Here is a 23,776-nt window from a genome sequence, read left to right as displayed (position 1 = left end):
TAGGGAAGAATAGGACATGACTAAGCGACTGAACAGGCACACAAACATGTAACAAAACTGTTTTGAAAAAAAAAAATATTGCGTTTTTCATTTTCATGCTTCATACCATGTCAGGTGGCTGTCTGCAAAAATTCCTTTAATAATCAGTATCAAATATGTTATTCTTTAAGCCACCATTCATTTTAACCAGAAAATTATCTATATTTAAGTAAATCAAGTCAGTAATTTTTATGTTACAAATAAAATATAACATCCTATAGCTAAATATTTTGAATAACTGACTTTTGCTTACTTTTCTTACTTTAATTATGAGATTATGCTTTGACATTAAATGAAAAACACAATCTGATTTCTTAAAAAGATTACAAAATTAGTACTTTCAGTATACATGTTTATTTTCCAATTAATTTTATTGATCTTACAGGCAGAGTAGTATCTTGATCTCTATTACATTCAACAACACCAAAAAATCTACAGCTCTGGTGTCAATATCAATAATTACTAAAAATTGAGCAAGCAATTTACAACTATCTGCGATTAAGGAAAGCAGATCCAAAAGGCATATAACAGCAATAACAATAAAATAGTATTTGTGTTAAGACATAAATAGCCAACGTAAATGTAGTACCTCAGGCATTTTTCTAACTGTGGTATTTACACAAATTTTGGAAATTAAATTGAGCACACGGGCCAGTCTACTAATGATCATGAAAGACAAAATATGTAAAAGTGCCTATTTTGCTAGTAGGATATGTTCAGCTCTTTAGCTTGACATTGTGTGGTACAGTTATCCCTTCCAAGCATTACAGATCAATACTACATGTGCCTCAAGCTCTTTTACAGATGAATGATCTGATGAAGATGCCCTCATCTCAGAAACTAAGGTCATTAATGTTTACCTTCCCTTGAAACATTCAGAAGGCTTGCTGAACCTAGAGAAAGCCCAATCTCAAACTACTGGAGGAACAGCGACACCTAGTGGTCATTATACTCCTAAACAAATATCTTAAAAGTATAAACAAGGGTATCCATGAAGAAATCGCCACAAATGCATCCCCCTTAAATTTGACAGAAGCCTATTTCCAATGAAACTGAATCTGAAAATCACAAATACTTTCATTATCTTTTCTATTGATCAGTAATAATATAAATTGTAAGGAAAAGCCAGAATTGACCTTAAAATGTTTAATCAACAACCCTTTGCCTTTGTAGATTTTTTATAAAAATCCAGTTTTTATTTCTTCATGTCTGAGTTCTTGCTTATTGTAGGATGACACAAAGAACTCTGAAACACTCTGAACTACTGAATGATCGGCTTTGTGGCTCTTTTATGAATACATGGATTGGAATGTCCCAGCAACAAAATTAAACACTCTATACAACAGTGAACTAAGGCTCAAAATCAAGACATTATAAAAGCTGCCAGTCTGTTAATTCTTGTTGGATGGAGTTTACACTGGACATTTTATTAATTTCTTGTCAACAGGGAATATCAAGTTCATCAAGATTTTCTAAAACAAATGATTCATGAATTATAGAATCACTTTACCATCAAAGTCATTGTTTAGTAAGTAGGACTGTTTCCTATTAGTAAAAAAAAAATCAGTACATTCTTTAACCATTTGCACAGTCGATCTGAGGCGGTCCAAGCAAGCTTTTGCTGTTTGCTGGAACCTTAGCTCTGTTCACTACGCATACTTCCCATCAGACCCAACACTGCTCCCCATGTCTTTCTGGCCAACTCCAGAGAAACTGCACCTTCCCATCACCAGGGAAGATTTTTCCTGAGCACAAACCCCATTGTTGTTGACGGGATATACTGGAATTATCCCTTCCAGATGGACTGAGGTGCCCCCCACAGTGCCAAGACATACATGAATGAATGTAGGTGGAATCACTATCCATTGACTTATTTCATCTCCCTGTATTTCATTGCCAAGGACCAAAACTAGACTTTCTCCCTCCCTGTAACCTTTTAAGGCTCTGTTGAAGACAATAAATAGATGCAAGGCTTAGACAACAGTTTTTGTGTTAACATACCACCAGCCTCTCCAAATGAAGAATAAGCCTACTTATCACTCCCAGATCATCAAACTATCCCCTCCCCAGCCACATGCCATGTCAGTGACTACCTGGGACATTCACCTAAATGCCACTTGTGTGGACAAAAGGGCTGGAGAGGCCAAGGCTTCCAGTGACTGTTTGCAACAGTCCATGGGAGTGACATCTCATAGGTACCTTCAAATTGCAGAACCAAGAAGAAATTTTAGTGTCATTTAAGATTTTCATGTAAATGTTAATCAAGACATGTTCCAGTAGGTATCTCTTGCCCAAATAGACAAGCAGTTAATTTTATTAAAGTAATGACTGTGATTTATGTGCATTTAAAATTAACACTAAAGTGAGGTGCTGCAAGTTTAAAGCCCAGAGTTTTCTCCAGCCAACTCCCCCCAGTGACTCTCCAGTCCTCTTTTTCCAAGGTCCTCAGTTACACGAGGATGCATGGGCTGTAGCCACAAGCAGTCAAATGTAATGTTTACTAAGGGGACAGGCAGCCGTGAATGGCATTGAAGGCACATGGAGGTTGCTTTCCATTGCCTTCATTATATAGCTTCATCCTCCCTTTCCCCCTCCTTTGTCCCTTTGCCTCCCTTATTTCAGCCTAAAGCTAACAGTGAGAGTATGAAGCACTGCTGTGCCCTTCTGCTGTCTGAACACCTGGGCTGAGTAACAAAGATGATTTCTGAATTCTAGGAGAAAATACTGTGAACTATTTACCACTCAATACACCCAGATAGTCTCAGATGAAGAGTTATGGGCAATCATAGGTTATCATTACTGTCTGCTCATAATAATAATGTTCTCCCCCAAATAACCCAGAACTTGAACTGGAATTTTGAGTTAAAGGTCTCTCCTCTACCTGTCGGTATTCACCTATCTTGACTTTGTGCATGTTTTAAGGATGAATTAGAAGAGGTTTGCAAATAAGTCCTGTCAGAGTTACCAGCGCACAAAAACACATTTATTACCTCCTTTTCTCACATAAGCTAGCCAAAGAGTAAAGTCAATTATGCTTTTTACTAGTTGCCCAGGGTCATTCTTCCCCGGACCTGGAAGAGTGGAGAGGGGTCTAGCTGAATGGCTGGATGAATGGCCACCACTAGATCCCACCCACCTAGAAGTAATTTGGTCTGGGTCTAAGCGCTAATATCATGCTGCCAAGTCTCTTTCTGAAAAGCATAAAAGCAAAATATCCCATTCCGGCAAGCAAACCAACCACAAGGGTGGTGCCAAGAACCTTTGGGGCCCTTTTCTTGGCCACTCGGAATGCAGTTGGCAGCACTGCAGAGATTAATATATTGTTGACATGTCCCAAAACCTTGTTAAATGTTTTCCTCTTCAAGACACGCTCGTAATAGGTTTCCAAGTTGGGTCGCTTTCCATTTCCCCAGTTTCTCCTCGCAAACCCCAGGAACTTCAGTCGATGCAGTGTAACAGCAAGCGATACGTCTGCCAGGGTGAAGGATTCCCCGCAGAGCCATGGCTGGCGGCCTTCTTCTAATTGGAGAAAGGGACACGGTGGGTTAAGGGCAAGCACTGTACCGACAGACAGGGCTTTCCAGGTGGTGCTAGTGGGAAAGAACCCGCCTCCCAATGCAGGAGACATAAGAGACACGGGTTCAGTCCCTGGATTGGGAAGATGCCCTGGAGGAGGGCACGGCAACCCAGTCCAGTATTCTTGCCTGGAGAATCCCATGGACAAGGAGCCTGGTGAGCTACAGTCCATGGGGTCACAGAGAGTCAGACATGACTGAGTTACTGAGCACACGTGCACGCATTGTACAGACAGACTCTGGTTGGCATCTCTGCTCTTAGTGTTGAGGGCAACGGTGAGTATAGCAAAAGATGAAGGCTATGGTACATTTTGTTGACAATCACACTCAGTGAGTAATTCTATGCTTAAAAAAAAGGAGGGCGGCATGCAAATGTATCCCAAGCTACGGGACTTCACCTTCCAATGCAGGGAGTGCAGGTTCAATCCCTGGTGGGGAATATGTGATCCTACATGCCTCTCAGCCAAAAAAAAAAAAAAAAAAAATCATAACATAAATCAGAAGCGATATTGTAACAAATTCAATAAAGACTTTAAAAATGTTCCACATCAAAATAATCCATCCCAAAGCTAAGGGACACTTGGTTGACACCTGACAGGCACCTGGGTCCCTAGGTGTCACTAGGGCTACTTAAGCTCAAAGCCTGTCTATCATGCCTCCAAGCCAACAGAGTTAACAGATATTTCCTCATGGGTTAAAAAAATGACACATGTACTTGAGGATTTAAACCTCACTCAGTAGTTGCTGCTTTTGTTAACTGTTACTTATTTAAAACAGAAGATAATCCCTATTGTGAAGCAAGTTGCAGGTAACATGGTCTTCAACTTTGTGGTCAGTCAGAATAGTGCAAACAGTCCACGTGTCTGCACTTGGGCTTCATCATTCATTCATTTTCACAGGTACAGAAGACGGGTGCTCACCAGCCAGCCTGCACATACACACAGGCTGACTCCCATGTTATGCTAAGTTACTTCAGTTGTGTCCGACTCTTCGCAACGCTATGGAGTGTAGCCCCCACCTCTCCCTGCCCCAGGCTCCTCTGTCCATGGGATTCTCCATGCAACAATACTGGAGTGGGTTGCCATTTCCTCCCCCAAGGGATCTTCCTGACCCAGGGATTGAACCCATGTCTCATGTGTTCAGTATTGGCAGGTGGGTTCTTTACCACTAGCGCCACCTGGGAAGCCCACCCATGTTATACTTTACTTCAATTTGCAATTTTTCTCCCACCTAAGGAAAAAACTAGAGGGAATGTTCTAGCAAGTAGAACACTCCCAAACTAACCACTGTAATTAAAACTTGTGAAACAGGCCAGGTAGGAATCTACCAACCATAACTTAAGTTGTGCAAAAAAAAATTCTTCACTGGCTGTATTTCATATAAATGCAGAGTTACACTAGACACCTGGGTTTTGTTGAATTCAGTATTATTGTTGCTATCATAAAGTCAAACTGTCCGTGAGTACTAACAGTTAAAAATAGTTTACAGAATGTTTTGGGTGAAATCTAAGAATGTTCCCATAAATACCCCTGGTATACAGAAAAAGACAAAAAGAACACAAATGAGAACCTACCTGGGGTTTCTTCATTTCTTCTTTGCAACTCAGTTTCAACCTGATCCAAGACTTTCTCCAATTCATCAAGAATTTTCTTCAAATATTTGACATTGTCATGGTCAAGGAGCTTTGACTAATTAACAAAAATAACTAAGTAGGTTATTTATGCCTGTAAAAATAATCAGTGTAGAGCAGAGAAGATATAAATTTTTATACAGTGGGAGTCTGTTTATTCTAGACAATGAGAAGAAACAGAATAACCAAAGCAAAAGCAAACCTGAGGGGAAATGCCCTGGCTGTGAAATTATCCCAGGGGCCAGACTCACTGTCCACTGGCAACTCCTGTGGGACCGAAGGATTAGAGAGGACAAAGAATATGAGGGGCACAAAGAGACTCCTGTCACTGGGAAGGGAGTTTAGGGGAGAACTGATGCATGCATATGTATGGCTGAGTCCCTCTGCTGTTCACCCGAAACTATCACGACACTGTTTGTTAATCAGCTTTACCCCAATACAAAATAAAAAGTTTAAAAAAAGAGAGATTCCTTTCATGCCCAATTCAAGAATGGAATTTTTTAAGTTGTTTGTTTTTTTTTTTTAATCTTTTGACCACACCTAGTAACATGTGGGATCTTAGTTCCCCAACCAGGGATGGAGCTCCCAACCTCTACATTGGCAATGCAGAGTCTCAGTCACTGAAGAGCCAGAGAAGTCCTGAAGATGGTTGTGTTGATTTTGTTTTGCTTCGTTGGCCATGTCATGTGGCACATGGGATCTTCCCCAACCAGGGATTGAACCCATGTCCCGTACATTGGGAGCACAGAGTCAACCACTGGACCACAAAGGAAGTTTAAGAATGGAAATTCAACAGTCTTCAATGAATGAATAACTGAGGGGTCAGAGATGTGTGACTTCCCTGGTGGCTCAGTTGGTAAAGAATCTGCCTACAATGCAGGAGACCCAGGTTTGATCCCTGGGATGGGAAGATCCCCTGGAGTAGGAAATGGCAACCCACTCCCTTATCCTTCCCTGGGAAATCCCACAGACAGAGAAGCCTGGTGGGTTACAATCCATGGGGTTGCAAAGAGCTGGCCATGACTGAGCGCACGCACACACACACATAACCAAATAGCAAGTAAACAATTCAATTTAAAAATGGGCCTAAGATCTAGATAGACATTTTCCCAAAGATATGCAAAGGCCCATAGGTACATGAAAAGATGCTCAACATTTATGATCATCAGGGAAAACAATTCAAAGCCACAGTAAGATACTACCTCATCTGTTAGGATGGCTATTATCAAAAAGACAAAAACTGTAAGTGTTGACAAGGATGTGGAAAAAAGGGAATCTTTGTGTTCTATTGGTGGGAATGTAAACTGGTACAGCCATGATAGAAAATAGTGTAGAGGTTCCTCAAAAAATTAAAAATAGAACTAATATACAATCCAGCAATTCTACTTCTGGGTATTTAGCCAAAGAAAAACAAAAACATAAATTCTTAATAATGCATATATCTGGATTCTAGAAAATGGTACTGATGAACCTATTTCCAGGGCAGGAATCAAGATACAGACACAGAGAACAGGTTTGTGGACACAGCAGGTGAGGAGAGGGTGGATGAATTGAGAGAGTAGCATTGAAACATATACATTATCATATGTAAAATAGACAGTTAATGGGAAGCTGCTGCATAACACAGGGAGCTCAACCCAGTGCTCCGTAACAACCTAGATGATGGAATGGGGTAGGGGGTGGGAGGAAGGTTCAGGATGGAGGGGATATGTGTACACTTATGGTTGACTCACGTTGTTGTACGGCAGAAACCAACACAACATTGTAAAGCTTATCCTCCAATTAAAAATAATTTTTTAAATTAATCTGAAAGATACCTGCAGTCCTATGTTCCTTGCAGTATTATTTACAATAGGCAAAACAACTTAAGTGTTCATCAACAGATTAATGGATTTTAAAAAATTGTGATGTGTATATATAGAATGGAATATTTTCCAGCTACAAAAAAAGAATAAAAACTTTGCCATTTACAACAATGTAGTTAAACCTTGAGAGAATTTTGCTAAGTTAAATAAATCAGACAGAGAAAGTCAAAAACCATATGATCTCTCTTATTTGTGGAATCTAAAAACAAACAAATAACTAAGCTCGTGAAAGTGAAGTCGCTCAGTCGTGTCCAACTCTTTGTGACCCCATGGACTGTAACCTACTAGGCTCCTCCCTCCATGGGATTCTCCAGGCAAGAGTACTGGAGTGGGTTGCCATTTCCTTCTCCAGGGGATCTTCCCGACCCAGGGATTAAACCCAGGTCTCCTACATTCCAGGCAGATGCTTTAACCTCTGAGCCACTAGGGAACTAAGCTCATAGATGCAGAGAATAGACTAGTGGTTGCCAGAGGCAGGAGGTAAGAGGTAGGAGAAATGGGTAAAGGTGATCAAAACGTAAAAAGGCAAAAAATGAAAGGTGTGAGGGGAAGATATACAGTATTAAAAAAAAAAAATCCGCTGACTGCTTTATTGGTATAAAAAAGTCATAAACAGAGGTCCAGCTGACTCAAAGTGCAAAACACCTGAAATGACAGATTCCTATGATATTTTATTAACCTGCTTTTACATTTTATAACTTGCCTTGGCAACCAGGATGAGCAATATCTGCTCTTCAAGCAATTGTCGTTAGGTCTGAATATCAAATCTAATAAAGAAAAATTCTTTCTAAAAGCAGAACATGAGCCAAAGGTAACATGTGCACTGATGATTTGTGATATTTAATAGAAGATATTCTAAGAAATAGCAATACTTTACAAAAAGTGGACCATTTAACACAAATAGCAGATGTCACTTGAGGACAGCCTGGTTTACTTACTTTAAGCCGCTTCTGTTTTGCAATGTATGCCTCTTGTAAATCTGGGTTTTCTTCAGCAAGTTTTTTCAGTTCAGACTCCGTGTTACCAATTTGGCCTGATGATGAAATCAGTTTTGAAACAGAAAATTATTTCCTTCCTTCCATATAAGAAGCAAGGAGAAGTAGGGAAACCTGATGGTAAGAGCATACGCGCTGGGGGGTCACGCCCTCTCTGCCCCAGACTCCCCCCTCTCTGTGCCTCGGCTTCCTCACCTTTAAATTGCAGCTATGAGACTATCTGCCACGCAGGTTGAGGATGAAATAAGAGGCACCTTGGAAAGTGCTTAGAGCAAAGTCCAGCACACTGTGAGTGCTAGGTGCAGAATAGTTGTCCTACCTTTCAGTACCTTTCCAGTCTTCTGTAATAAACTTTTTTTGTGAAGGGAAGGAAAAAGCATTATTTAGAGAAATATTTATTCTGGATGATAGAACTATGGTCAGAATATTTGCTTCAAACCATAAGATGGGTATTTATGAGGAGGAGGAGGAACACGAGGAAGGTGAGAGGCCAGGAGAGAGACGAGGAAGATGGAGAGAGGGAGAGCGGGGAACGGGAGAGGAGTGAGCAGGAGGGCATCAGAAAGAAATGAAAACAACGCAAGTAAGAGAACCCTAAAAACGAGGCATGATGTCATGGGAAGAACGTGCTTGGCGGAATTGGAGATCTGAGTGTGAGTGTTCCTGGCCACTCCTCAGTCTGACCATGGCCCCTTCCCTTCCCACTGCTGGGCCATGAAGCACACCTCCTGCTCCTCATCCCATACACTGACCCATCCCTATGCTCAGGACAGGAGGAAGGAGAGAGCTAGCGGTCACAGCTCAACCTCAGTGGATCGCCAGTCACTGAACCTAGAGGCAGAGTAATGATGACACAGCCTTCACATAATGAAACAAAACTAAAGGACCAGAAATGTGAACTCCATCACCTATAAGTGCCTGCAGACCCCAGCTGTTCTGATTCTAGTCTGTCTGTCCCTGTAAACATGTTACATTCTTTACTCTTCCACAGGCCACTATTCTGAGTTTTATCTATGCTTGGTCCTCAAGGCCAAGAGTTGGAAAATCAGATCCTAAAGACAATAAATGTCCAGCAAAACAGATGAAGCACAGATTCATCTGCCTGGTACATGGATCGATGTGTAAGGTGTATGTCCCTGAAGCAAACTCAACAATCCCACCCCCAGGTCTTCCTGAGATGTGCTGGGTGTCAAAAATGAATGAAGAGAAATGTGAGGCAGAATTGCAGGCCTTTAAGACCTCTACATACTGCGAATCCTTGTTGTTGCATAAGCTGGGATCATGGAGTCCACAGTTAGCTCAGGATGTAAAATGCAGCCGTGTGTATAAGCATCCATGGGCAAGGAGTCAAGTAGTTCTCGATAATGCTGCACCCGTGGGTAATACATGCTTCCTTTATCGGGCATTAATCTGGGTGTTTTTTCTAAAATATACATACAAACACATACACAAACATTGAAGAAAAAGTTACAAATGAGATGTTACAACCAAAAGCAAAAAAGAAAAATACCAGCCCCCTCATCATTAATATTTTCAATATTATATGAAGGGAGGTAAAGGATGACATTTTCCCAGCCTCAACAGTCAAAACTTGAATTGAACTCATGTCCTAGACTAGATTCCAAACCATGATCAGACTTCTCCAACTCACAAATCACTATTCTCAAGGTCCAGATTTTCATGCCAACTCCACTGTGAAATCTTCTCCAACCTCCCACAACTACCAACATCTGACTAGATCAAGTGTGCCTTCCTCTGTACACAAAAAATACTTGGTACAAACTCCTTTATAACCCTTATCACCTTAATTAGTTATTGTATCTCTTTGCCCTATGAACTCCTTCAGGTCAGAGAACATACGATCCCGAGCCCAGCATCATGTCTCATTCACTTCATGTGTGCTTAGTCGCTCAGTCCTGTCCAACTCTTTGCGACCCCATGGACTGTAATCCGCCAGGCTACTCTGTCCATGAGGATTTTCCAGGCTAGAATACTGGAGTGGGTAGCCATTTCCTTCTCCAGGGAATCTTCCCAACCCAGGGATCAAACCCAGGTTTTCTGCATTGCAGGTAGATTCTTTACTGTCTGAGCCACCAGGGAAGCCCAAGAATACTGCAGTGGGTAGGATATCCCTTCTCCAGAGGAACTTCCCAACCCAGGATTTGAACTGAGGTCTCATTTTAGGCCATTGGTAAATGTTGGTTAAGTGAATCAAGGCTCATTATGGAAAGATGATCAGGGACCACACCTTCCAAGGTTCCAGTACATACCAAGAGTGATCCTGTTGATGTATATGGCAGAAACCAACACAATAGTGTAAAGCAATTATCCTCCAATTAAAAATATTAAAAAAAAAAAAAAAAAAGAGTGATCCTGTTGATGCTATGTGAATGTGAATGGCTAGTCTTCATGGAATTCACCAGGAAATTTTGGTATTTTATCTCTGGAAACTGGGTTTCACATAAATCTTCTTTTGTTGGTTAAACTCTAGACTATAGACTCCTAAAGGTAGGGATCATGTACTATTCTTTGTTGAATCCCCAGTTGCCTAATATAATGTTTGGCTGATAGCAGGTGTTCAATAAATTTCAATTAATAAATGAATATGTCCCCAAATCGCTAGCTATAGGAATATTTGAGCTGGAGAAGCTCTGGAGCAGTTAATGACGACGCTGACATATAGAGGCTGAGACATTCTCCTAAGAGCCCACAGCTAAGTAGAGGCAAAACAAGAACCAAAGTCATGAACTCCTAATGCAGTGCTCTGCTGCATTACATCATCATAACATCTTCGAAGGGTATACTTTTCAGAGACTATCCAAGAAAAATAAAGATAAACCACGTGATCCAGAGGCCAGGAATAAGTTCCTGCAGAACCAGTTCCCACTTTTAACTCTCAAACTGCCTCTAAAAAAGTGCCAAAAAGCTTATTAATCCAATGGTTAAAAAGAACAGCCTCTACTCTATACATTTCTTTTTGCTTATTCACTTATTTAGTTTGGGTTATTTATTTAATTTAGAATCCTTTTGAGCATCCTACACTCATTCATAAGCACTGACAATTCACAATTGGTTGCAAAGCATTTCAGGCAAGATCTCATCATGCCAGACTAAGAAGAACAAGCTTTTAAGTGAATAGGCTATTTCTGACTCTAAGAAAAACAGAAGATGGATTACTCCTCAGTGGGCAAGTGTCTAATTCCCTGCTAGTGACTCCAATTCTGAAGTCTACATTAGAATGACCAAGGCTCACATGTCAGCTGCAAACTGCTCATCAACTGTGGGTTTGCCCAACTAGATCACACTTCCTTATGGACCTTTCAGGATCTCAGAATGTCACCAGTACCCCCAATAATGCACAGTAGACATTCCCATGAGAATAACAGACTGGCAGCTTTCTAAGGTGCTTGAAATTCTGAAGAGTTCTTAACTTTTTGTTTGCCACTGACCTCCAAAATAATGTTCTTAAATGCATAAAATACATAGCATTGCAAAGAAAATTGATTAAAGTATGTTATCAGAGTAAATTTAAATGATAAAATAGTAATATGGGTGTCTTTTATTAACACATTAACAAGATCTAACAGCAGATCTAATAACTACAATAATTTCAATGTAGTGAGGGGCATAAGTGATATTTAAGACATCTGCAATAACAATAATGCCATTAACACATCACCATCATGTGAACATACGAACAAAGTCATAGGCACTTCTGATACTGCTTTGAATTCTGCCTACACTGGAAATGAAGGAAATGATCCATTTCTTTTGGAAATTAGTGAAAAACAAAGATGTAATTTTTTTCCCCTCTAAGATAGTAAATCTCCTGGATTTTGTTCACAGACCACTAGGGGTAACAGTTCACAAAGTATGGTCGGAAAATCCCTGGGCTTCCTGAAGACACCCTCAGAGGGTCTACAAATCAAAGCTGTTTTTATAGTAATATTAAGATGTTCATTGCTTTTTCATTCTTAACCTCTCTTGAGTTTACAATCGTATTTTCCAGAGGTTATACAATGTGTAAAAACTCCATCGTTCTGATAGTTAACGGGATATGAGCCTTGTATGTTCTTGTATTTTAAACTTTTCTCAATTTTAATTTCTAATTTGATAAGTATTGATAGATAGCCCATATAAACAAAAGCTCTCTCAAATGTCCTCATTAACTTCTAAAACAAAGGGGCCTTGAAACCTAAAAGTTTAAGAACCACTGCTCTGGGGGGTTCAAGAACCACAGGTTAATAACCATAAATGATGCAGCATTTTAAAATGCTTCCCAGGTTGTTAAATTTACGGCTACTGGCTCTGGCTGCTTTGTGGGGCCAGGCTGGGGTCTTGACTTCAGAAGAGCATACCACTTCCTTCCTGGAAAGAGAATGAGAGCAGGAAAAATAATGTCTAATTGCTTTCTGGGAAAGGTCCATCTGGCCAAGCCTGCATCCAAATGTTTGAACTCCTGAAAATAATCTACTCAGTGCGCCATGAACTATAAAACTATCTCCTAAGAGAACTTTGTCAGACAGAGGCTCAGATACACGCTGAACCCATGTTCTTTTCCAAGCTCACTTTCTCTCTTCAAGGACACCCTGTCCACATGAGGATGTACCACCAGCATCTTCCTGACACCAGCAACAAATTAGCAACAGACAGCTGCCTCTGGAAAAAGAGTTTTTTTCAAAACACAATTGGGAATTTCCTTTGAGTGATACATAAAATCTTCCCTCTCATTCTCATCTTCTTTTACTTTCCAGTCCTTTCATAAAGCACTTTTGTTATGATACTTAGAAAATCATTTCTGGGTCTATCTTGGTCAGGAGTGAGAAAACAACAGAAGGGTTACAGGGGCAGGAGAGACAGTCAGAGGATTTTAAAGAAAAAGCAATAAAAGAAGTTTCCAGCACTGGGGAGGAGCATTACCGTAGTGGAAGCCAGGATTAGTGACTAAGCTGGAAGAACAAACAAATACATTGGCATAAGACCTGACTTTGTAGAAGCACTGAGTAGGGACAAAGGCAAGACTAAATTTAGGCAGCAAATCAGAAACAAGCGGATAGACACAAAGCAGAAAGATAAGATAAACAAGGAGAGAAAACAAAAGCACAAAATTTGAAATCAGAAAGAAAGGATAAAATCATATTGCAATCCATTTAATGAGGACATCAGCTCCATATATCCTCAAGTTCCTGTGTTGCTAAGTAGACTAAGAATGGCCCTGAGCAATTTTTTTAAAAAATTACATTGTTTCCCCAAGAGCAAACAATAAAAAGAGTTTAGCTTCCCAGGTGGCACTAGTGGTAAAGAACCTGCCTGCCAACGCAGGAGACATACATAGGCGATGCAAGTTTGATCCCTGGGTGGGGAAGGTTCCCTGTAGGAGAGCACGGAACCTACTCCAGTATTCTTGCCTGGAGAATCCCATGGACAGAGGGGCCTAGCATCCACTAAAATTGAACAAATCACAGAAAGTTTTTTTAATTACTTTTTAAAACCACGTTTATTGGCATAATCAGGAGTTTTAAAGACTCCTTTTCTTTTCCTTACCATATACCATATTTTCTCTGCATTCAGTTACACACTTTGAGCTAATTTGCAATTTCAGTAGATGTGTTACTCAATTATATATGAGAGCCTTTTACTAACAGACATAAAATTATTTATTCTATGACCTTAACAATAATTGGAAATTCCTTTACATAAATAACTATATTATTTAAAGTAACAGTAATTTCAGAATTAATATTATTTTTTAAATCTGAATTAATTTTCTATTGATAAAACTGTATTTATAAAATAAATTTACATTTCCTAATTGGACTTAATATGTGATCCTTTAATCTACCAGGATACTTGGATTCTTTCCAAACCAAATTCTTTTCCTAAGAATATTCAAAATGACATATATGGACGTAAGATATGGGACATAATCTTCAGAGAACTGTTATATAACATATTAAGTTACCAAAATTCAATATTTACCATACGACGCCCTTGATTCCAGGTTACCAATGAGTTATTTGACAATAATAAATAGTATATATTCTAGTATTTTGTAGTTATTTAATGCTCACCTTTTCTTTTTTTTATTATCTAGTGGCCATGTTAAAGTTCACTAAAAGAGATTACGATACACCAAAAGCATAAGGATGTAAATATGTCAATACTGATTACACAGAAAGGTTGAGAAAAGTGTACAGGCCAGCAAGCCATCATTTTTAGTACAGTCTCATTTGGTAGACTAATGAAAGATACCAACAAATAACAGCAAAAGTGATGCCTGTTGACGACTACACTCTGTTCTGGAGATGAATGGATGCACTTAAAGCCTCTCATTTGAACCAGGGGCAACTACACACCTCATGAAATTCATTCAAGTGTTATTCATTCTAATTTGTCAGCTTTCCTCAAAGTTCCATCCATAATTGACCAAAATGCTGCATGTTCCATCAAGTTCAAATGTAGCAGCTCACAATTAGCCATGCTCTGGATAGAACCTACACTTCTGAAACAACTCAAGATCACACTTGTCTTTTATTTCATTGTTGGCTGTTGTTGGTAACTTATTAGCAAGCCAGGGCTCCCATCCTTCATTAAAAAGCTGATTTTTCCAAACAAAATTCATATACTACTTTTAGCCTTGTTAAACTTTATCTTAGTTATTGTTCCATGCAAAGCATTTCATAAGCTACTCATCATTTTAACTACTGCAGTTTACACATCCACAAGTGTAGCAGTATTTCTTCCATGCCTTTATTCAAATCATTTATGGAACTGTTAGACTCAAATCAGAGAACAGAAGCCTAAAAGAACACCAGCAGAGATCCCTATCCAAGTTGATATCTATTTTCAATATTTCATTCATTTTAATCATTCAAAAATATTTATTAAGCTCCCATTAGAGAACATTAACCATACGAGGCACTGGAAATTTAGTTGTTAGTGAAACAGACACTGTCTCTGACTTCACAGTGCATTCTGGGTCTGCCAGTAAATGAAATAATTAAGGTGTGATAGAATTATCATAGGATAAGTGAAATGAGAGAATATAGCTAAATAAGCAACATGGTATAAGAAATTTATAAATGAATATTTTTCAGAATGGTGGTTTATTCATCAGAATATATGCATTATTCTTATCTAGCCATACATGCTCCTTCATTCCACAGGGCTATCATATGACACAATCTCAAATGCTCTACTTAAATCAAGAAACACTATACCAAGAACTATGCCCAGCACACAACAGATCCACTTTTTAAAGTGTTAGAGACATTCTCCAGTAATGTAAAACTTATGCTGGATCCTTTTAATCAAGATACTCAAAAATATTATTTTTAATTTTTGACAACACATTCTAGAACTCTGCCATACGTAAAGAAGTGTTTTACAGCACTGCTTAAAGCTTAAGCAATTACTTAATGCAAAATAATTTGTAGTACTGCTTCTCAAACTTCTATGTATGTATGAGTCACTTTGGAATCTTATTAAAATATAGATTCTGATTCAATAGACTTGCAGTAGGGTCTAGAATTCTGCCTTTCTAATAGACTCCTGCTGGTGCTGCTGCCAAGTCGCTTCAGTCGTGTCCGACTCTGTGCGACCCCATAGACAGCAGCCCACCAGGCACCTCCGTCCTTGGGATTCTCCAGGCAAGAATACTGGAGTGGGTTGCCATTTCCTTCTCCAATGCATGAAAGTGAAAAGTGAAAGTGAAGTCGCTCAGTCGTGCCCGACTCAGCGACCCCATGGACTGCAGCCTACCAGTCTCCTCCGTCCATGGGATTTTCCAGGCAAGAGTACTGGAGTGGGGTGCCATTGCCTTCTCCGAGGTGATACCAATGCTGCTGGTCAATGGAAAGAAAGAAAGTGAAAGTGAAGTTGCTCAGTTGTGTCCGACTCTTTGCGACCCCGTGGACTGTAGCCCACCAGGCTCCTCTGTCCATGGGATTCTCCAGGCAAGGATACTGGAGTGGGTTGCCATTTCCTTCTCCAGGGGATTTTCTCTACCCAGGGATGGAACCTGGGTCTCTTGCATTGCAGGCAGACGCTTTACCCTCTGAGCCATCAAGGAAGCTGGTCAATGGAATACATGTTAAATAACATGTTATCAATGAATAACATTTTCTCTCTCTTGTCTGGCACTTTTCCTAACCTCCATGAATTCTTAATAATAAATATAAATTATGTTAATGATCATTGTGATAATGCTTACATGTTTATTTTAGATAAACTTCATCTAGAAACTACAGTAGCCTTCATTTATATAAAGTAATTGTTTTCTTACTGCCTTCATATCTACTATAGGTTTTAGTTCCCTTAATCTTAACCTTTATTTAACCCTTCCCAACTGAATGACTCTTCTCCTTGGGAAACAGCAAAGAGTGAAATAAGAGTTGTTTGGATTACTTTATCTCTGCAACTGATAAAACTATGACACCTAGTTCCCAAGAGAACAAAAAGAAAAATCAAGTTCCAGACTAAGAGCTAGGATTCTTCATTGTCTGTTTACTCTATCAGTACAACCAGAAGTAAGTTCTTAGTTTCCATATTTTCATCTTAATGTTTAGCCCACAATGCTTTCTCCTCTGATTCAACAAATTGTAGTAAGAACTTAGTATTCACCTTGAGCAGGACTCAGAATGCATTCCAGTTTTGCTATGAAATAGTCAAAGAAAAAGAAAAGCCTAAAGAAAAATTTAATAAAGCCTAATCATCATTAACATGACTATACTGTGAAGTACCATTGTACATTACTGAACATCTGAGAGTAGAAACAATGTAAGGAAGAGGAGGCGGGAAAAGGCTAGTGATAGTAGTTCAAGGGATGCTAAACAAAATATTTAAATATGATTTTCATTTGCTGTATCTTTTTAAAGTTTTTGATGACTTATAGTAGAATTCTTATGCAATTATTTTGTCTTATTCACATTGCTATAATCACTTCTCCCAAGAAATACAAATTATTATTTAACAGACTTCTCCATTTCCAAAAAGCTCAAGATTGAGAAAATTTGTCTTAAATCAATTAGCCCCCATTTTCTGTACAGTCCCCAGAATTTAGACTTATAAGGGCTAGCAAATAATGATGGATGGAAAAGAAGTTCATTACACCAAGTTAAACTCCTTGGTTTAGATAGATGGCCAACTCCTATCAAAATCCTAGGGAACTAAACACTTAGATTAAGAATAAGGGTAGGCCATTGCTAATCTAATTCCCTGTGGCAAACCCCACCCCTATTTAGGTCCTATACCTATCTTTCTTCTAAGTACCTCAGACTTTTTTTTTTTTTTTTGCCTTAAAATTTCCTTTCTCACCTTCCAGTAATTTGAGGTTATAGTCTGGTTTTATCCTGCCTAATTAACATTCACATAACTGGTAGCAGATGAAGAGTAATTGGATCTTATCATGCAGTTCCTTTTTCAGACGAGTTGTTAGCCTGAAAGCTAAGAGCCCTCTGTTCTGTTCTCAGTTCTGTCGTTGATCAGCTGCATAATCTTGGGCAAATATTAAAGCTACAGTTTACCTGAAAGGCTTGTTATTAGGGAATAAGCAAGGACAATGTGTAAGTGCCAATGACTATGAGCGACAGTCCATGTGATAGGAAGGTTTGGATTTGAAAGGCTTACATTCCAGCCCATTCTGCTATAAAACAGCTATGTTACCTTAGGCAACCTGTTTCTCTTTCCTCGTGTACAAAATAGGAATAATTAATCTACCATGCTTATCTCAGGTGTTTTGTGGTTTTTTTTTTTGTTTTTTTTTTTGAAGACTGACTAGAACAGAAATTACAAAATGTCAGACATAGAATAGGCTGTCAATAATATGAATCTGACTTCAAGGCTAATAAATTACCACCACAAATCATACACCTGCAGGGTTTCTTGCAATGAATTTAAAAGGGAAATTCCAACATTAAAATTGGTAGTTTATACGAAATCGTTTCAATGGAGTCACAATGGCTTATACAAATTATGCTATTGACCCATTTTTATTTGTGTGCTTATGGAAATGGAAAAGGTTGTTAGCACTAAACCACCATCATGAAACCAAAAGGAAGGGAGAAGGAGGGGAGGAAGGGAGGAAATAGGAAGCAGGGAAGAAGAGAAGGAGGGGAGGAGGGACGGAAGGGAGGAAGGAGGGAAGACAGATATTTGTGTTGAAAGTAAATCCAAGAAATCACAAATAGCCTTAACATTACCATCCAGGAAAGTCTGTTCAAGATAATCAATGATCTGAGTGGCCTCACAAATAATGTTTTCCCCGTGGATAAGGACGGGCACTTCTCCAGTTGAGTTCAAACGCATAAACCAAGGCTCATTGTGCTCACTCAGGGGCAGACTTACATCATGTTCCTCGCACTTCAATGCCTTTTCAGCAATTACCAAGCGCACCTGGAAGAGTTCACATTGGTTACCACAACGCAGGTAGGCTTTTAATTAAATGACATCCCTGGATACCAGCCAGCAGCCTTTTTGTGCTTCCCTGAGTTATTAATATTTTCAACACCCCTTTCAACTCTATTCCTGGAATTAACAAGTGAGACATATTCTCTCACCTCAATCTTGTAAGTTAGAAAAGATACGTAATGAGAATGATTCTGGCAATATTCAGTCCACGGTCACCCTCTTCATCACTACTACTTTTCTTTGTGTCCTAAACCTTATGATGCGTCTCCCCATAGTAAGAACCTGAAACAGATACACTAGACCTGTTGAAAAGAGTGAATCAACCAAGAGTAAAAGAAGGAACCCTGGATGCGACGGTTGCCGGAAGGCGCTTCCCTCTGCCTCACTCTCCAAAGGCCCCGGAGACGAGGCCTCCCGCCCCAACGCCGAAAGTGATGTTTTCTGTCGCATTTCATGAGTGGCGGTGCCTGAGTCATGGCCTTTCCATCTCAGACTGATTTTCCCTCCTCCTCCATAATAAGGCGCACCCCTGCCCCACAGGGCGCGCCCGCCCGCAGGGGTTGAGTTGGAGGTCTCGGTGGGCGGGCTTTCCCGGGCGGCACCCAGAGGGAGCTGTCCAGGTGCTGAAACCCGATCCGCGCCGCCCGCCCGGCCGAGGCCTTTACCTTTTGAGAGCTGAAGGAATGCGTCCAGTGATACAGAATGAGCTTAACCTCTGCGTCCGACTTGCCTTCCCCCATCAAGGGCGCTCCCCCTCTCTGCTCGTCCTGCCTCCGAGCCATTTCGGGGTGCGCGAGCGCGGGAGGGCCTCGCCGGTCCGTCCTTTACTTCCTCCAGCCACACTGCCCTGCAAAGAGCCGTTTAGCTTTTCCGGGTGCCACCCGGAGCCGGGAAAGTTGCGTTCGCGCGGATGGACGAACAGATCACTGGGAAGTGTAGTTTCGCCGGCGAGAAAGCTGCGGGGCGAGTCCGCAAAGACTCGGGGCGGGGTCTCTGCGCACGGAAGTAGCTTGGGAGGTGCAATTGGACGTTTTGTAAAGGAAATGATCTAAAATATGAGTTCCTGATTATTTAAGATGAGTAATGAAACGTATTAATTGCAAATTACTCATGGGTTTTGTAGATGGAGTAGAGATGGCTCAGGTACAAAAGCATCAGTTTCCCAAGATACTTAGGATTCCTCATGGAGAGGCTGTGCCTTTGGTGGAAGGTTGATAGACAAAAGATTTATGAGTTTTCATTCGAAGATGCTACTATGAGGTCATGTAACAACAACAATAAATCTCCTTAACAATGCGAATGAAAAGTCTAGTTGTTAAATACAGATATTTTTTGTTCATTTAAAAATTAAATTCATTTTATTTAAGTATTGTTGGTTTACAATGTTGTGTGTGTTTCTGCTGCACAGCAAAGTGATTCAGTCGTGTGTGTGTGTGTGTGTGTGTGTATTCTTGTTCATATTTCTTTCCATTATGGTTTATTACAGGATCAAATATAGTTCCCTGTGCGATGCAATAGGATCTTGCTGTCTACCCCTTCTATATACAATAGTTTGCACCTGCTAATTAACACAGAATTTTTAGAGCAGAATTACTTGGGTTTGTTTCCTAGTTTTTCAATTTTCCCAATTTTTGAAGTACAGATAATTTTATTTTCCCCAAAGTTTTTGTGAGAATTAAATACAATGTTAAACACCCAGAACAGGCTAGCATGTTGTAGACACTAAATATTATGTACAATTTCAGTTGCCTTATAAACATTCTCTTTATAACCATGGTCAAAATCATGATTTTATGATAATCTAGTCATTATTATACACTTCTCAAAATTCAGCACAATAGTAAATCAGCAGAATTTCTCTTTTAGTGAATATGTATTAATATGACCGTGAAATGAATGCTTGTTATAATTCATCCAGCAAATATTTATTGAGTATCTACTGTGTTCCAAGCATTGTACTGGGCACTGGAAATGGCACCCAAGATAGAAGTCTGGTGGCAGGGACAACAGAACAGATGACCACAGTGGAGATGAGAACTATCAGTTTAAGAGGAAACACAAGTACTAAGAGAAATGAAAGGTCTAAAAAAGGCCCCTAGAAGAGACAGAAATCTCACGAGGTCCTTCCTCTCCTTTATAACACTTTATTTGTTGTTCTTTGTAATTATTGTTTAAAGATTGTTATAGTATCTCTTTATACCCTTGCATGCATGCTAAGTTGCTTCAGTCATGTCCAGCTCTTTGGGACCCTATGGACTGTAGTCTGCCAGGCTCCTCTATCCATGGGGATTCTCCAGGCAAGAATACTGGAATGGGTTGTCATTTCCTCCTCCAGGGGGATCCCCAACCCAGGATCCAACTCAAGTCTCTTATATCTCTTGTTGGCAGGCAGGTTCTTTACCACTAGCACCACCTAGGAAGCCCCTTTTTATGTGAAAGTCACTCTGTAGCCTGCCAGGCTCCTCTGTCCATGGAATTCTCCAGGCCAGAATACTGTAGTGGATAGCTGTTCTCTTCTCCAGGGGATCTTCCCAACCCAGGGATTGAACCCAGGTCTCCCACACTGCAGGCAGATTCTTTACCATCTGAGCCACCAGGGAAGCCCCTTTATACTCTTAAGTGAATTCAACTGCTACAGCAAAAGTGATCCTTACCAAATTTGTTCTTCATCCATTCACACTTCAGAGCAGAATAAAAAGCAAAATTGTGACATCATTCAGAGTGGGGTTTAAACTCCAGCTCCACTCTTACCCTGAGCTCTCCTGAGCCTTCACTTCATCATGTGCAAAATATGAGCATCTAAAAATATGTGAGTGCCATGGCATTCACTGAGAGACTGTGTATAAAGAGTAACCAAAAGTGGGGTCCAGCCACTCAAAAGCCAATAAAGAGGCCAGGTTGGTGGGAAGGAAAGTTAGTTTTATTTTGGATGCTTGCAACAGTTGGGGGAGTGGGAAACAGGGGCCCACCTGTCCAAAGGCCAACTTCCTCCCCACCTCCCACCCCGGACTATCAAGGGGCAAGACCTTTTAGGGGGCAAGAGCTTTTATAGACAGAAGGGCAGGGGTGGGGAGGGGTGGCTACATGCACAGTCATCTCTGATAGTCATCTTGAAATTGGTCATGCAGTGGTCTGACCAACATCATCTTGATGGTTTTAAGTACAGTTAATCTTCAGTTTCAGGGTCAGTTTGTTCCCATTTCCTTGACCAGTTCTCAGAGTTGTGGCAGCTTATGTCATGGTTATAGTCCGGTCATCATGTAGTTAACTCCTTCCACCCGGTAGGAATTTCAGTATGTATAAGACAGCTCCCAGGATATGGCTCAGAATATTATCTATAGCCCTTGAGCAAGAACTAAAGGTCCTTGACTATGCTTAATGGCTAAACTATTATTTGGTTTCCTTTGACTGTTTTCCTTTGTTTCTACATGTTCTCACTTCTCAGATTAAAGTTATTCTTTGGCTCAAATTATTTCACAGACAAAAGGCAGGCAGAGGACATGGGGGGCAAGGACCATAGAATCCTGCTCCATTTCAAAAGCACTTAGCATGTTGCCTGCAAAACAGCAGTTGCTGCAAAAAGAATTTGTGGAGAAGCCCCTTCATGATGTTAAGAAGACATCACACTTGCTTTTCTCGCTTTAGGCCTCAAAATGTTTTCACTAGTAAGTGAAAGAGCTACAATTCAAACATGACTTTTTGACTACTAGTCAAGTACTGCTTTCTACACCACCAGGCTAGCTTTACACCAAAGAAAGAAAGTTGTAGACTTTCAAGCTTTACACAGCTGGAGTAGACATTAGGGAAAATATAGCCACTTTCTTGAAAAGTAGTCTACATAGATATATAGATATTCAAGTCTATTAGAACACAAACTACCATATCAAACTACTGCTCACATGTCTTTCTTGTGCATTAGACTTTGAGCCTCAGAAGGTCAAAGACTCAGTATTATTCATTTTAGTATCCCCAAGAATCCAAAATAGTGCTTTGTACATAAAAGATGCTCCCAAACTGCTTATTAATTGAGCAAGAGAGTAGCTAACCACCATCACCGATAGCAGCAGTAAACAATGACAAACAACAACAATAGTAAAGTATAGCCTATCTACTGCTCTAAAAATTCTGTGTAAAGGTAATTTCATTCGACAAAATTCAGTACTTACAAATCTGGACTGTGGATCATGGCTCAGTAAATTGACTCTTTTTTATGTCAACTTTTAAAATTTTACTGATTTATTCTTGGCTACACAGGGTCTTCATTGCTGCATGAGAGCCTTCTCTAGTTGCAACAAGCAGGAGCTACTCTTCGTTGCAGTGTGAGGGCTTCTCATGGTGGTGGCTTCTCTCGCTATGAGGCACAGGCTCTAGGTGCAGGGGCTTCAGGAATCGCAGTGCATGGGCTCAGTTGTTGTGGCGCACAGGCTTAGTTCCCCCTCAGCGTGTGGAATCTTCCCAGACCAGGTATCGAACCACATACCCTGCATTGGCTGGCAGATTCTTAACCACTGGAATACCAGGGAAGTCCTATGTTAATATTTATTGAAATTTGTTATTCATTTAAATATTTCTGAGTGATTGAAGTTAAAATGGATTTGATTGGTACTATGAAATAACAGATCACATGCTCTCTCTGAACCTGAGTCACCTTACCTATAATTATGATGAAAATCTACCAGATATGCTGCATACACAGATATATTCAGTTTGGAAAAATTCCTTGAGCTAAACAATTAATGATTTGTGCACTTTCCTTTATGTCTTATGCTTCAGTCAATTTTAAAATTATCATATAGAACTATTATAGCTGAATGATGTATATATATTTATGCAGTTGTCATTATGTAAAATTCTATTACTGACATTACCTATTTTGACAGGTATTAGGTAATTCATACATATTTGTAAACATTTTTTAATGTATGTCAACTAAGCCAGAGATCTTGAAACCTTCTGACAAACTGAAATACTCCAGGTTTGTTTTTTAAAGTACTTCTATGAATGACCACAAGAGGTCTCTATCTTTTTAAGAATAATCAATCCCTTGCCATTGTTTTTTTTTTTTTCTTGACAAATAAGAAAACTGAAATGGCGATATTCTTCAGAGAATATATATGACTAATTAAGCTATCTAATTCAAAATGAAATTTTCCAAAATTAGGGGAAAAAATCTTTTATACATATGTAAAAAATAGAATATCTCCACTTTCTCCTGATAATAGCTACTAAGCACCCACAATCTATTATGCCTGCCCTGTCTGACCC

The 23,776-nt window shown here is 39.8% G+C and overlaps 1 protein-coding gene across 11 annotated transcripts; it reads right to left on the bottom strand.

Annotated features, from left to right (window-relative positions):
• Nucleotides 1–391: 391 nt before the first annotated feature.
• On the bottom strand, nucleotides 392–19,417 carry GDAP1 (ganglioside induced differentiation associated protein 1). 11 transcript variants are annotated; one of them, XM_055546305.1, is made up of 6 exons: nucleotides 19,177–19,413; nucleotides 18,304–18,496; nucleotides 9,354–9,527; nucleotides 8,048–8,142; nucleotides 5,188–5,302; nucleotides 392–3,558 (listed from the first exon to the last, which is right to left on the bottom strand). In XM_055546305.1, the coding sequence occupies exons 1-6, from the start codon at nucleotides 19,291–19,293 to the stop codon at nucleotides 3,176–3,178; spliced, it is 1,077 nt and encodes a 358-aa protein (XP_055402280.1). In that variant the 5' UTR covers nucleotides 19,294–19,413; the 3' UTR covers nucleotides 392–3,175. The 11 variants fall into 11 exon arrangements, with proteins under 11 accessions (XP_055402280.1, XP_055402285.1, XP_055402279.1 ...); XM_055546310.1 differs by having other exon boundaries at nucleotides 18,449–18,496; nucleotides 19,177–19,266; XM_055546304.1 differs by lacking the exon at nucleotides 19,177–19,413 and adding an exon at nucleotides 18,814–19,090 and having other exon boundaries at nucleotides 392–3,555.
• Nucleotides 19,418–23,776: the final 4,359 nt, after the last annotated feature.

Source organism: Bubalus kerabau, chromosome 14 (assembly GCF_029407905.1).
Source record: "Bubalus kerabau isolate K-KA32 ecotype Philippines breed swamp buffalo chromosome 14, PCC_UOA_SB_1v2, whole genome shotgun sequence".
Taxonomy (NCBI): Eukaryota; Metazoa; Chordata; class Mammalia; order Artiodactyla; family Bovidae; genus Bubalus; species Bubalus kerabau.
This window is presented reverse-complemented; position numbering and strand designations above follow the sequence as displayed.

Coding starts and splice junctions, on each gene's coding strand:
- GDAP1 (XM_055546303.1), bottom strand. CDS start 18,987: ATGACTCAGGCACCGCCACTCATGAAATGCGACAGAAAACATCACTTT. Junction 8,143..9,353: donor TGCAACAACAAGGATTCGCA/GTATGTAGAGGT, acceptor TTTCATCATCAG/GCCAAATTGGTAACACGGAG. Junction 5,303..8,047: donor CAAAACAGAAGCGGCTTAAA/GTAAGTAAACCA, acceptor TTTGTTAATTAG/TCAAAGCTCCTTGACCATGA.